Source organism: Coenobita brevimanus, chromosome 80, assembly GCF_032717465.1.
Source record: "Coenobita brevimanus isolate Jiangsu-jjx chromosome 80, ASM3271746v2, whole genome shotgun sequence".
Classification (NCBI taxonomy): domain Eukaryota; kingdom Metazoa; phylum Arthropoda; class Malacostraca; order Decapoda; family Coenobitidae; genus Coenobita; species Coenobita brevimanus.
The window spans coordinates 19,113,114-19,126,593 of record NC_137033.1 but is presented as its reverse complement, the minus strand read 5'-3'; the positions used below and the strand labels follow the sequence as shown (position 1 = coordinate 19,126,593).

Here is a 13,480-nt window from a genome sequence, read left to right as displayed (position 1 = left end):
CTACTAAACATTAGCTTGTTTTCTAACCTACTGACTTTGTTACACAAGGGAAAAAAAAAAAAAATCTATTACCCTTCAGTGCCAACAGACAGCTTAAAATTGGTAATGAAAACATTGTACAGCCCTTAATTTACATACCATATTAACAGGCTGGACAGATTCCATGTTGCATAAAATACCCTGTACCATAATTAAGAAATATATACTGCTATTTATATGATCTGCTTTTGAATCCAGCAGAGGGCTGATCCCCCTGCAGTTCTCACAGGCCACTTGGGTTACAGACATACCTATCCTCTGTAGTGTGACATACTAGGGATTATCACAATCATATCTAATGATAAGTGCTCCTAACATGTGCTGGTGATATTGGAGAAGGAATCCATTTCATGGTGGCATCAACATTACCAGGCAATTCCACTGCCAGGTTAAACAAATGTCCCATGATTCCTTCCCAGTTCTCTGAAAGAGGATTAAAGACTGCAGAAGGGTAACTTAGGCCTGCAATCCAGCAGGTTCACATCCATTTGAGCCTTGGGCCACAACTGTATACAACTATGGTAGCTGTGTGTTGGTAGGACTATATGAAGAAGCAATAAATATGGTGACACTGATGTCTAATTCACAAAGCATTTCCCCCAATAGCTCAGACTAAACTATGACCATTCAAGTCACCAGCATCTCTCTCTCTCTCTCCTCCTTCCCAACTACCACCACCACTACTACTTCCATTCTTCATCTTACGATCATATTAATTTTCAGAGGTAAAGCAGAGTATGCTCTAGCTCCTACGAACAATAATGCAGGCTTACATGGTACATAGTAAAACCTCAATATGACAGACTTCAATAGCTCGGAATTCGCTTTTATCAGAATTGAAAAGCTACCGGATTAAATTCTTATACCGGTACTGTATATTATAGTGGGGTTTTACTGTATAGCTAAAAGCCAGTTTTCACTTTTTTCAAAGTAACCTGTCTCAAGCTCTGTTCTAGTCTTGGAATTAACATATGGCAGATAAAATAGTATTTGCCGTAATTCACTATTTCACCAGTACAGTAATAGCACACCCAGTGGCTGGACTTTTATGGTCTGACCACCACCTTGTACAGTCTGACCACTTTGTTTGTTCATTTGACAAAATAACCTAATACAAACATGTAAACGGTACAGCAAACTAATGGTAGCTAATACTATCTGTTGATCTACCTATCTAGTCCCAGACACCTCAATCCAGTAAATGGTGGCCACAAACAAATCGCCTCCAAGTCACCCTGTCCCCTGCCATTTCACTGCCCTCCTTCCAGCTCACGCCTCCTCTCTCATATATACGGTACCGTACCTCTCCACTCCATCTCTCCATCTCATTCTCAGACTCCCCCTCCCTCTCCCCCCTCCATCTCACTCACATACACACTCCTCATTAGTCTCTCACTCTCCATCCCCTCTCCACATGGCCAAACCACTTCAGTGTACAGTATTTCTTCTAACACTTTTTGTCACATCCACATCCACACCACAGTGCTCCTTCATTTAATTTGTCAGTCTGCCTCTCCTTGTAACTCCAAATGCTCCTCTCAAATAACTCATTTCCAATGCTCTCACTCTTGACCTGCGTTCTTCCAAAATGGTCCAAGCATCGCTTCCATACGGTAGAGTTGGTATCACAATACAGTACTATCATGCAGCGAGTTTTATACTTCCATGCTCACTTCCCTATTTCTTATTACTGCTTTTAAGGAACAAAGCAATCTTTCTTCCTTGCTGCACCCTTGCAAGCACTTCATCTTCCAAATTTCCATCCATACAGTTCTCATCACACTACCCAAGTGCTTAACTGAACTCACATTTTCCATATCCTCATCATCCAACCTTACTGTACATTCAGTGACTTCATTCCTTGTACACTCTCCCAAACTCATTCACTACACCATGCAGTTCCTCTTCATCTTCACTGAATAATACAGAATCATCTGCAAACAACAGTAGCTACAGAAAGTTTCCAAATGCTGCTCTCTCTCACTAGGGCCACTCCAACATCCACTACCCTACCTTGCAGGCTATGGTACCTCTTTTATAACCCCATCCATATACAGGCTGAACAACCATGAAGACATGACATCCCTGTTTCAATTCAACATTCAGACAGAAAAATTCACTCAGTTCACTAGGCTATCCACACATATTGCTGCCTTAGCACCCTCATATATACTCTTCACAGCATTCAACAACTTCCCATTTACTCCATATATTTATAATATTTTCCAGATTTCATGTCTATCCACTCTGTCATATGCTTTCTCCATATCCATGAAGGCTGCAAACAACTTCTTACCCTTCTCTATAAGCTTTTCCACCACAGACCTAAGAATGAATATCTGATCTACACAACCTTTTCTCTTCCTAAAACCTCCCTGTTCTTCTAAAACTAATTCCTCTGTTATTTCCCTAATTCTGTCAATAAGTATCCTACCATATACTTTTCCTTTTACACAACAAAGACAAATTCCACAATGATCACCCCACACTACTTTTTCCCTTTTCCTTCGTACAGGGGAATAATTATACCGTACATGACTTCCATGGATGGATGGATGGACCTCCAATCCTCTGGGACTCTACCTTCCTCCCAAGTCAATAAAAATAATACTAATAATAATAATTCATCATCATCATCATCATCCAGCCCTCCTTTCCCACCCTGGGGTGGGGTGAGGAGTAGCAGCATCCAGACCGCCAAAGTTTGCCCAATTCAATGGGCTACTCTTCCATTCACTCATCATTCAAGCCAACGGAATCCTGGCTCCATGAGATAGGCCAAATGGTTTCACAACGTACCGTACCTTATATATATAATATACCATAATAATAATAAAGTCTTTTTTCCTTCAAAAATTACGGTTCTTCCAAAGGAATTCACTGGCCCTGAAACAATTTGCACATATGCAATTACAAGGGCTGTGACATTATTAATATACTGTACCATCCAACACAAACGTCATTGGAAAAAACAGCACTGAAACACTGAAACCCTATAGGGTAGGAGCGTTAGTATCCAATCAAAAAGTGCCATGTATTTATTTTGATCGTATACTTCAACTTGAACTAAGTGCAAAAGTAATTTCGTTTACCCCTCAAATCCTTCAACAGTCACTAAAGTTTATATTAAGAGCAATGCCAAATATCTGTGGAACATTATTTTGCATATACTGTACATATATATATGGTATGTGATTGGAGTTAATGGTAGTACCGCCAAGTTCAATCACTTGACTGCTAACTCCAACCACATTCCATTATAAATCTAAATGCCTAAATTTAAGCCCTCTCCCTCTAGGATATTATTTTCCAACATAAAACCTTCAAAAAATTGTATTTATCTCTTGCCCTTAGAGGCCTAGTTACGAAATGGAGAGAAGCAAATTTTCTGGGGAAAAGAAACATATGATGAATGAGGATGCAAATAGTGTTTAATATACTTGCAATAATGATAATACAATATATAGGTAAGCTTAGCAGTTTTAACCTTGTTCCTCAGAATTAGTAGGCTAACCATGTTCCTGAAAATAAGTTGAATTGCATATGTTCTTGGGAATAACTTAAATAAGTGTTCGTATAAATAAGGAAACTAACCATGTTGCTAAGAATATGATAATCATGTTAGTTAGCCTACCAGTAACCACATTCCTGAGAATAATTTGAACTATGGTAATCATGTTTATGAGAATGTATAAAGTAAATGTGTTCCTACGAATAACAAAACTAATCATGTTCCTAAGAAAAAGTAACCATGTTAGTTAGCCTGCCTAGGCCTATGAAGCATAGTTTTTGGAAATTAAAATACAAGGTAAAACTACTTTCAAAGATCATTCTGGCATGAAACTTACTCTGCACTAGAGAAACATTATAGGCCTACAGGTATTACACTATTCCTAGACAACTCTTCCCAGCTGCTAGTACTCCATTTTCAACTTTAATCGTAGCAGTTCTACCCTGAATCACATCAGTTATACATTTATTTTGAATAACACAAACTTCATCTGGTGTCACTGGGAAAGAAAGGTCTTCAGAACTGCCCCAAACAAAGTGATCTTTCTTAGCTTCCAATTCCTTAAGAAAGTGTACTTCAAGGCCCTCTTCTTCTACTCTCTCTACCCTACCAAGACAGGCTTTATGTGTAACAGTCTTTCTACCTCTGGAAGTAGAGTTAATGACAGGTAGCTTCACTATGACCCACGATCCTTGCTCAGGTTGCTGTTGAAGATCTATAAACTGCATTGCATTTTCAGTGGACCTAGTTTCTACGCCAATTGAGTCATCATCACTGTCGTCCAGCGATACCATGCTGGCTTCTAGCGATTCATCACTGGAAGAATCTCCATTTTCCTTAGCTAGAGTGTTCATTGATGTTGAAGCAATCAGAGGTTCAGACGTCTGAGCGGACTTGCCTTTCTTGGGAAGTTTGGAGTCCTTTTTGCATTTCTTGAGCTCTAAAGCTCGTTTTGCATTGCATTCCTCTTCCAGCAACTGGATTGTGGCTGATGAAGAAAGAGCAAAGGTCTTGTCTCCCATGGTTTTTTTGTACTTAGGACCTTGTGTTTTACATGGTGATGGGAACCACTTATAGTTTTTAAATGCAGCGCTGATAGTTGATCCTTGTTTGGGCCTGTTCTTCATGCTTGGTGATAGGAATGTCTCTTTTGATGGTATCCTGAAATTAACTTCAGCTTTTTTTTGTAAGAGAAACCTTTTTACTTTATCAGTCAGGGCCAAACCACATGTTGTTGCTCAGCAGTGCATAGAAGGTTGAATGTTATTATATGGTACATAGAGTCCACACATTCTGCTTCTTGAAGTCCTTGCTGGACTAGAGATGCTTGGGGAGAATCAGTTTGTACACCAGTATGCACACGAGTCAGAAAATCAGTCTGTGTCCCTTTCTCTACTATACCACCTTGGTCAATTCCATCAAATAGTACTGTAGAGCAAGCCTTCATTGCTTCAGGTGTGATCTTTGAATAGTCAGGAGCCTCAGGATCAAATGGATGAAGTCCACATTTCCGGAAACCATTAACAATGTTTTCCTTCTTGCAAGCCTTCTTATACATAGAGAGAAAGACTGGAGCAAAGTAGTCTGGTTAAGTGTTTCATCAGGGTGATCCTCTTGCCAATCTGTAGCTCCTGTTCTCCAAGCCTTTTTCAAGGGACCAAACACTGAGACGTCAAGTGGTTGCATGAAGTGAGTTGAGTTTGGGGGCAACCCATACAATATTATTTGTAAGTCCTTGAGATCTTTAGCCAAGTGAACTTCATGAAACTGAGCGCACGATGGGTGGGGGGTGCGCAGGGGATGCGCAGTGTACAGGATGTCAGCGGTTTCTGTATAGGCCAACACACGTAACCCTCACTTGTTCATAATATATTAAAATTTTTGCAGAAATAGTGGTCTTAATAAATTTAACTCATTTACCATAGTCATCACCTTATCTATCGCTTTGGTCAACTGATTGACCAGTGTGGTCGACTGATTGACCAGTGTGGTCGACTGATTGACCACTATGGTCGACTGATTGACCACTATGGTCGACTGATTGACCACTGTGGTCGATTGATTGACCACTGTGGTCGACTGATTGACCACTATGGTCGACTGATTGACCACTGTGGTCGACTGATTGACCACTATGGTCGATTGGTTGACCACTGGTCGACTGATTGACCACTATGGTCGACTGATTGACCACTGTGGTCGACTGATTGACCACTATGGTCGACTGATTGACCAGTGTGGTCGACTGATTGACCACTGTGGTCGACTGATTGACCACTGTGGTCGACTGATTGACCACTGTGGTCGACTGATTGACCACTATGGTCGATTGGTTGACCACTGTGGTCGATCACTGATCGGATACTAACACAGCACAGTATATAAGAAAGTGTAGACACCAGGAAAATTATGAACCCAGTAACACATGTAAGCTTAAAAATGATGTCATGTCGCATGAATTCAATCATTTTGGAAGAATAATATTTTGTGATCGAATTCTAACACAAAGAGGATTTTGGGTTTAGTATCCGATCACCTGTCCTTGCTAGGACAGTGTGCAATTTAAACAAGTATTTCGATTATCCTAGTGTTATTCGAACATTCCACAACAACATGATATCATAAAATTAAACAGAAAACGTAAGGAAATATAATTTTAGAATTTATGAAAAATGTACTACTCTTACAGACTTCGATAAGAATCGGGAGAAAATAGACAACATCTTATCTTTCGAGTATGGTAGAAGCTAAACTATTTATCCCATTTACTTCATTTTTTCACACAACATTTAGCTTTCATTCCTCAACACTTTGGTGGTCTACCAGATAACATATCTTTGTAGTTTTTCTAGTAGCAGTTTTTATTCAAGAAAAATTGAAAGTGATCGGACACTAACACAGTGACTAGATACTAACGCTCCTACCCTAATCATCCATCACAACACCTCTCTTAAGATCTTAGCTTCCTGAAAAGAGATAGGCTTTGAGGTGCCCCCCCTCCCCCCCAAAAAAGTCAACAGTAGTCAATTGTACAATTTGTATCGTATATATCACTTACTATGACTCCAACATGCTTGCATGCATTGGCCTTGGTCACCTAATGACGGCTCTTCATGCTGTCTGTACTTTGGCATCCTCCCTATTCAGTCCTTTACCTGAGCTCACACTAAGATATATGACCTCGTCCTGGGTTGTCTTTGGTCTGCCCTCACAACGTTACCTTCGACATTCATACCGTACCTCTCACCATCCGCACCCAACTGTCATCTTCCATCTTCTCAACATGTCCATAGCTACCAAACAAAATAGATGGGAACCCCTCCTCTTGGCTGCAAAACTGTGTGAGCCCTTTCTCCTATTGTAAATGCTTTACTCTCCCTTGAAAACATTCACCAACTTTTTTTTTTTCCCCTGTAAAATTAGCTAATTCACCTTTGCTGTTTTGTAGATCAGATTATCTCACACATGGGCAGCATGCCATTACAGTACATGGTGAGTACCTGTACATCAGAAAGCTACCAGAAATATCAGACTATGAGATACCAGGAACTGTGAACCAACTGCATGTACAGTGTGGAAATGGCTGAATCATAGGAGTTATAAACAGTGAAGAAATGTCTTTGGTCAATGCAGAGAAATTAGTAGTTATGGTAGTAATCTGCACTGAAAGCACTGCAACATGCCTGCTTAGAGCTCACACCTATCAAGCAAAGCTCTCTAAAAGAAGGTACAATATATAAAACTTGTTCATAAGCCACCTATGTCATTACTGTCGAAGTAACTGGTTAATACCAATAGTCCAGGTCCAGGTAATGTAGCTGTTCACTATAACCAAATGAATCTGTTGGAATGAATTGGGGGGGGGGGTACCATAGTGAAACATCCTATCCCATATTATTCCTTCTGACATCAATGAGACCAAGGTTAGGCAACAACATTTCAGGGCCAGAGACCAACTATGTCTGAAAACAACTTTGCCATGTACCATAAGCTGCAAGTACAGTACCATATAGCTAATACTGTACCATATACTGTACACAAGGTAAAAAAAAAAAGTATCGCGCAGGAGGGGTACGATGATATCCGAAATGATCAATACAGCTTGTGTTGTACCTGGAAAATTAATCATCTGAATATGCATCCAGTAACAATATCAGCCATAAATTGTCATATGAAACCTATCTGTAACATACTTATGTAAGCATGTTTGACATCAAGGGGGAAATATCATCAAACATTTCCAAAGTACATCATCCGTGGCGTCAAATTGTTTCGGGTCAAATGTGCACCAGTACTTTTTTTTACCTTGTCTACATCACTTCTCAGCACATAATACAAAAATTTATTTGTAAACAAACTGCTATTCTGTCTATCAATCTATCTATTGCCAGACAACTTAATCCCGTAAGGGGTGGCCACAAACAAATCACCCCCCCGTTACCCGGTCCCCCACCATTTCACTGCCCTGCTCCTAGCTCACACACCCCTTTCATATACCTCTCCATCCCATCCTTGGCCTCCCCCTCCCTCTCCCCCCCTCCACATCACTCACATACACCCTCCTCCTCAGTATCTCATTCTCCATCCTCTCTCCACATGGCCAAACCACCTTAATGTATTTCTCCTAATGCTTTCTATCACATTCACATCCACACCACAACACTCCTTCACTTCCTGATCTGTCAGTCTCTCTCTCTCTCTCCACGTCACTCCACATGCTCCTCTCAAATACTGGTACCATAACTCATTTCCACTGCTTCCACTCTTGACTTGTGTATTCCCAACATGGTACAATCTTCACTTCCATACATTAGAGTCGGTATCAAAATACCTAATCCTAACCTAAAACCTACAGCAATTCACTTGTAAGGACTGGTGAACAGATGTGCCGGTGCTAAAATTAACAAGTCATGAACACCATTAGTGGTACCAGTACAGTATACCATACATTTCCAGCACACACAAAAAGAATGACACGATGCTTCCTCTTCAGGAATCTCCACAATGAGGTTGACCGTGGAGCAGCTGGTGTTTTCTATGGACTGCAAATAAATCAAATCAGATCAGATAACTGCTTCTCCCAACAGCAAGAAATCTAGGATATGACTGCAAGTTAAACCAAGTGCTAAAATCGGCTGACTACTTCCCCCAACAGGAAGAAATCTAGAATACTTAATAGAGGTGTTTAGTACCAGTGTAAGCTTTAGCTTGTGGTTCAATATTTCCAAAGAGTGATGACTGTGTGGCTGCTTACCTAGCCACAATTTACTCTTGTGGCAGTACCGTACCTCCCAGGGTCATAGATAGGGCAGCCATAATAACTAAAGAAAATAAGGAAAAATAACTGCATGCAAAGGCTGCAGTCCAATGGCCACGATGAACAAATTACAAACAAAATAAACACAAGCATTTATCCTTAAGTAAACAAAGTACAATAAACACAAATATCCCTACACACAAACTAAATACCGGTACTGTATCATATCACTGTAGTTTATGTTTCTCCAGCAAACCTCTCCCTCTTTAACACACACACACACACACAATTATCCCTGAATAAATAAAAGGGTACAATCAACACAACCATTCTTACATACGTGCTAGATACTACAGTGTTTGGTTGTTCTGCAGACCCTCCCACCCACCCACACTTACAACATGCGTAAGTAGAATACACTCTGAAATTAATAAACTCTCTAAAGATTTGAGCAGCAGTTTACAAGAGAAATATAGCTAATGAAATAACACCACAGGAAACGGAAGTAAAACTGCATTTACTAACTAGAATGATCATCCTACTCCCTGCATTTCTGATTCAATTATGTAATGGAAAAACAATCTCCTTGAACACAAGAATAAGAGAAAAGACGTTCCTGATAAACCTTATGATGTAAAACACAACATTTAAAAGTAGGCAAAAAAAAAAAAAAAAAAAAAAAAAAAGACATCTCTTAATGGACAAAATTGATAAAGTTCCTGGTACTGAATGAAGAAAAATAAATAAATAAATAAATAAAAAAAAATAATAATAATAGTAATCTATCTATCTACTGCCAGACACCTTAATCCTGTAAGGGGTGGCTACACACAAACTACCTCCATGTCACTCAGTCCCCTGCCTTTTCACTGCCTTGCTCCCAGCTCACACCCCTCTCTTTCATATACCCCTCCATTCCATCCCTCCATCTCATCCTTGGCCTCCCCCTACCTCTCCCTCCTTCACCTCACTCACATACACTCTCCTCATTAGTCTCTCGCTCTCCATCCTCTCCACGTGGCCAAACCACCTCAATGCATTTCTCCTAACACTTTCTATCACATCCACATCACAACGCTCCTTCACTTCATCATTTGTCAGTCTGTCTCTCCTTGTAACTCCACATGCTCTTCTCAAATAACTCATTTCCACTGCTCTCACTCGACTTGCATCCTTCCACAAACATTCAACCTTCACTTCCACATGCCAGAGATGGTATCACAATACAGTACTATCATGCAGCAATTTTTTTACTTCCAAACTCACTTCCCTGTTTCTTATCTGCTTTCAAAGAACCAGCAACCATTCTCCTTGTTGTACCCTTTCAAGCACTTCACCCTCCAAACTTCCATCCTTATGGTACTCATCACACTACCTAAGTACTTAAATGCACTCACATTTCCCATTTCCTCATCCTCCAACCTCACTATACATCCAGTGACTTCATTTCTCTCAAAGACAATAACTTTACTCTTTCCTACATTCACCTTTAGATTCTATTTCTTACACACACTTCCAAACTCATTCACTATACCATGCAGTTCCCCTTCATCTTCACTTATCAATGCAGTATCATCTGCAAACAACAGTACAGGGAGTTTACAAACTCTGCCATATCTCATTAGCACCATTCCAATATCCACTGCCCTACCTTGCATCTCCTTTATAATCCCATCCTTATACAGACTGAAAACCATGGAGACATGATACATCCCTGTTTCAACCCAACATTCAAATAGAAAAATTCACTCAATTCACTATCCACATGCACTGCAACCTCAGCCCCCTCATACATAACGGTACTCTTTACGGCATTCAACAACTTCCCATTTACTCCATATATTCTTAATATTTTCCATATTTCTTGTCTATCTCCACCCTGTTATATGCTTTCTCCAAGAGCTTATGAGCATATTTGGAAAATAACAACAATAGTGTATTTTTCTCTTAATTAGCTGAAACCCAAAATTTAATGTAGCTAAATAATGAGACAGTCCAGGAATCTAAGCAGGTACGGTACAAGTAATGCCCTTATCAGTGTCACGGTAAATATTCATTCCATTTATTGAAACTACTTGTTTCAATATTTTTTTTTCTGCTTTGTGTCTATCCCAACCTTATCCCCTCCTGGTTAATTAGCTCTTTTTTGTGTGTGAAACAAGATAGGGTATTTATACAGAATGACAATGCCCTATGAGTTAGGTTAGGCTTAATATAATGGAATCATATTTTTGGTTTACATTCTGAACTTCTGAAGACAACACTGGCTGATAACCCTAACCCACCTTCACCCATTAGGGTAGTGTTCAGATAACTACCAAACACTTTGATTGTAAGGGTTTATTGCTGCCCATATCCACAAATCCCAAATTGTGCCAGGTAACCCGTCGCATATCCTGCAATATTTGATATGTCAGCACCTTACATTATCTACTGGTATCATCAAAGGGGTGTTTGAGGTTTCTCCCTTCCATAATGCCACTCAGGGGCATGTTAGGCTTGTCATCTTTGCCTTAAATGTTGGGACTGAGTACCCTATACCTGTGCCCTATGCTTCTATTCATGTGGGGCAAACAGCAGTTTGGATGATTTATTGTTCAAATCTATTGCTAGATCAATGTCTACTTTACCACAACCATGACTCAGGCTGAAGTTCTACAGGGGGAATGGGTGGCCCTAAAATTGCTGATGAAGTAAAATGAGCTGGAATAACAACGACCTTTCACAGATTCAGCATGCAGCCTAATGGGTTTTACCAAATCCTGAACATCAGACCTCACAATCAAAACCATATTATCAAACATAAGGTTCTTTTCTATGCCACTTAGAAGTCTGATTAGGAATAGAGACACTCCTAGGTGAATTATCAGTTGAGTTTTAGTAAAAAGGGATTTCAGATTCAGCAACCAATATATTGAGTTTTAATACATCCTGATCATTGAACTATACAGCCACCATCACATCATTACAAAAATAAGATTCCGGTGTGTGTCATTACAGCCTGTGATTAGAAACAAAAATTTCTGCTGGATTACTAGGCTGGGTCTGTGCCTAAGGGTGAGAGCAGGAGTGGTGCAGCAAATATGGTGGACACCCAGGTATCCCTCACACCTCTGTCAAAAAAACATAAGGGGGAATGATTGTACGAGTATGAAAACCATGGCAGGCTGGTATTTAGGTGTGTGGAGTGGCGATGGGTGTACAAGAGTGAGAAGAGACGACATGATGGCGAGGGAGCGGAGTTACATGAGGGTTATGGCTACGGTAGGGTCACCACACCACACCCTGCCAACATCACCACATTTACCACCCTCCCACCCCTGTCTCATCACACTCCCGCACCTCACACGCCCCTCACCCTGCTTCCCACACCGTCTATGTGCGGCTCGCCACGCCAGAGGGAGTGGGACTGCAACTGGGTTAACTGACTGGGCTGCTGTATTGTTCGTCTATAAGGTTGAAAGTCGTACGCAAAGAGCGAACTCCGTTGCGTACTTATAAGCTGAATTCTGGACTAACTGGCCTCTACTAGCCTGCAATTTCACCATAAATATGTAAATCAAACCACATACCTCCGATTCGTCACCCTCTTCGCTATCTGATTCGCCAGATACTGTGAAAAATTTATCTTGAAGGTCCGCATACGTTTGGCATTTATCCGGGGTGCCTGGTCTCAAGGTGGCGGTGGAGTCAGCCTTCGCACCCTCCAGTATTGAGCTCTCTTTTTCGCTGTCGGCGACAGGTCCCTGTACTACATTCTGCATCTTTCACAACTAGATTATTCTCTTGGCATTAACAACCATGCCAAAGTCTTAAAATCACCATCTGAATGGATAAAAATCACTTGTTGAGAGAAATCATCACTTCAGGCAAACACCCGCCATGTTATATTACGGACTGGAGAAAGACCCGGATGACCAGGTTCCAACACTCTGCCAGACCTCGTAGGCCATCACGTGAACAGCCACACTTCACCTCTCTTTATTCAGGTTACCAATAATGCAGATTTTATCACTGTAATTTATACTTACCATTTTTTTCATAAATACGTAAAATTTACAGGCCCTACTGTGAATATTCCCCTGATTTTTCGCTAACACATGTTTCCGGTATTTAAGAGTTGTCTTGATCGCCCTACGAGTTGAAGAAGCCCGCAGCATACTGTTTGGCCCATTTTCTCTGACGAATCCTTATTTTTCATCGAAATACGGGCCCTTCAACGTAATGATTTAATAATGTAATTATTTCGGTAAATGCTATAAGCACTTTTATCAGTAATTAGTGTGTTGCCATTTGCTGTACTGAAGCTGCAGAATGTCAAGAAACAAAAATAACTGGACTTTACCTTCAACTAAATTAAAATTAGAGTAACTTTTCAGTTTTAGAAGTTCATTTCTACTGTGAATACGTTGAGTATAAGCCTAGTTATAATACAGTAGACAGCAGTGCTCCATACTTACTATTTTCCTTTAAGAAGTAACCGTAGTAGCTAAAATTACAGTAAGGAGAGATGTAATGACGATGCTACAATTACAGTCCGGAGCTACACATTCTTTACCACTGATTTTAACATGTCATGGAGAAGGTTATGTGATTATGTATAGACAGGTTTTGAGCGACGTTAACTAACTATGAAACTTATATACTTTTCTTCCGACCGCCGGCTTTGTTGT

The 13,480-nt window shown here is 40.3% G+C and overlaps 1 protein-coding gene across 2 annotated transcripts in view; it reads right to left on the bottom strand.

The window, feature by feature from the left end:
• mask (multiple ankyrin repeats single KH domain) overlaps window positions 1-12,686 on the bottom strand; it is a 60,331-nt gene extending 47,645 nt beyond the window's left edge. For both annotated transcript variants that reach the window (XM_080279658.1, XM_080279659.1), the window contains exon 1: window positions 12,380-12,686. In XM_080279658.1, the coding sequence (XP_080135784.1) occupies window positions 12,380-12,571 (192 nt within the window). In that variant the 5' untranslated portion in view covers window positions 12,572-12,686. The remainder of the gene's footprint in view (window positions 1-12,379) is intronic.
• Between the last annotated feature and the right edge of the window lie 794 nt (window positions 12,687-13,480).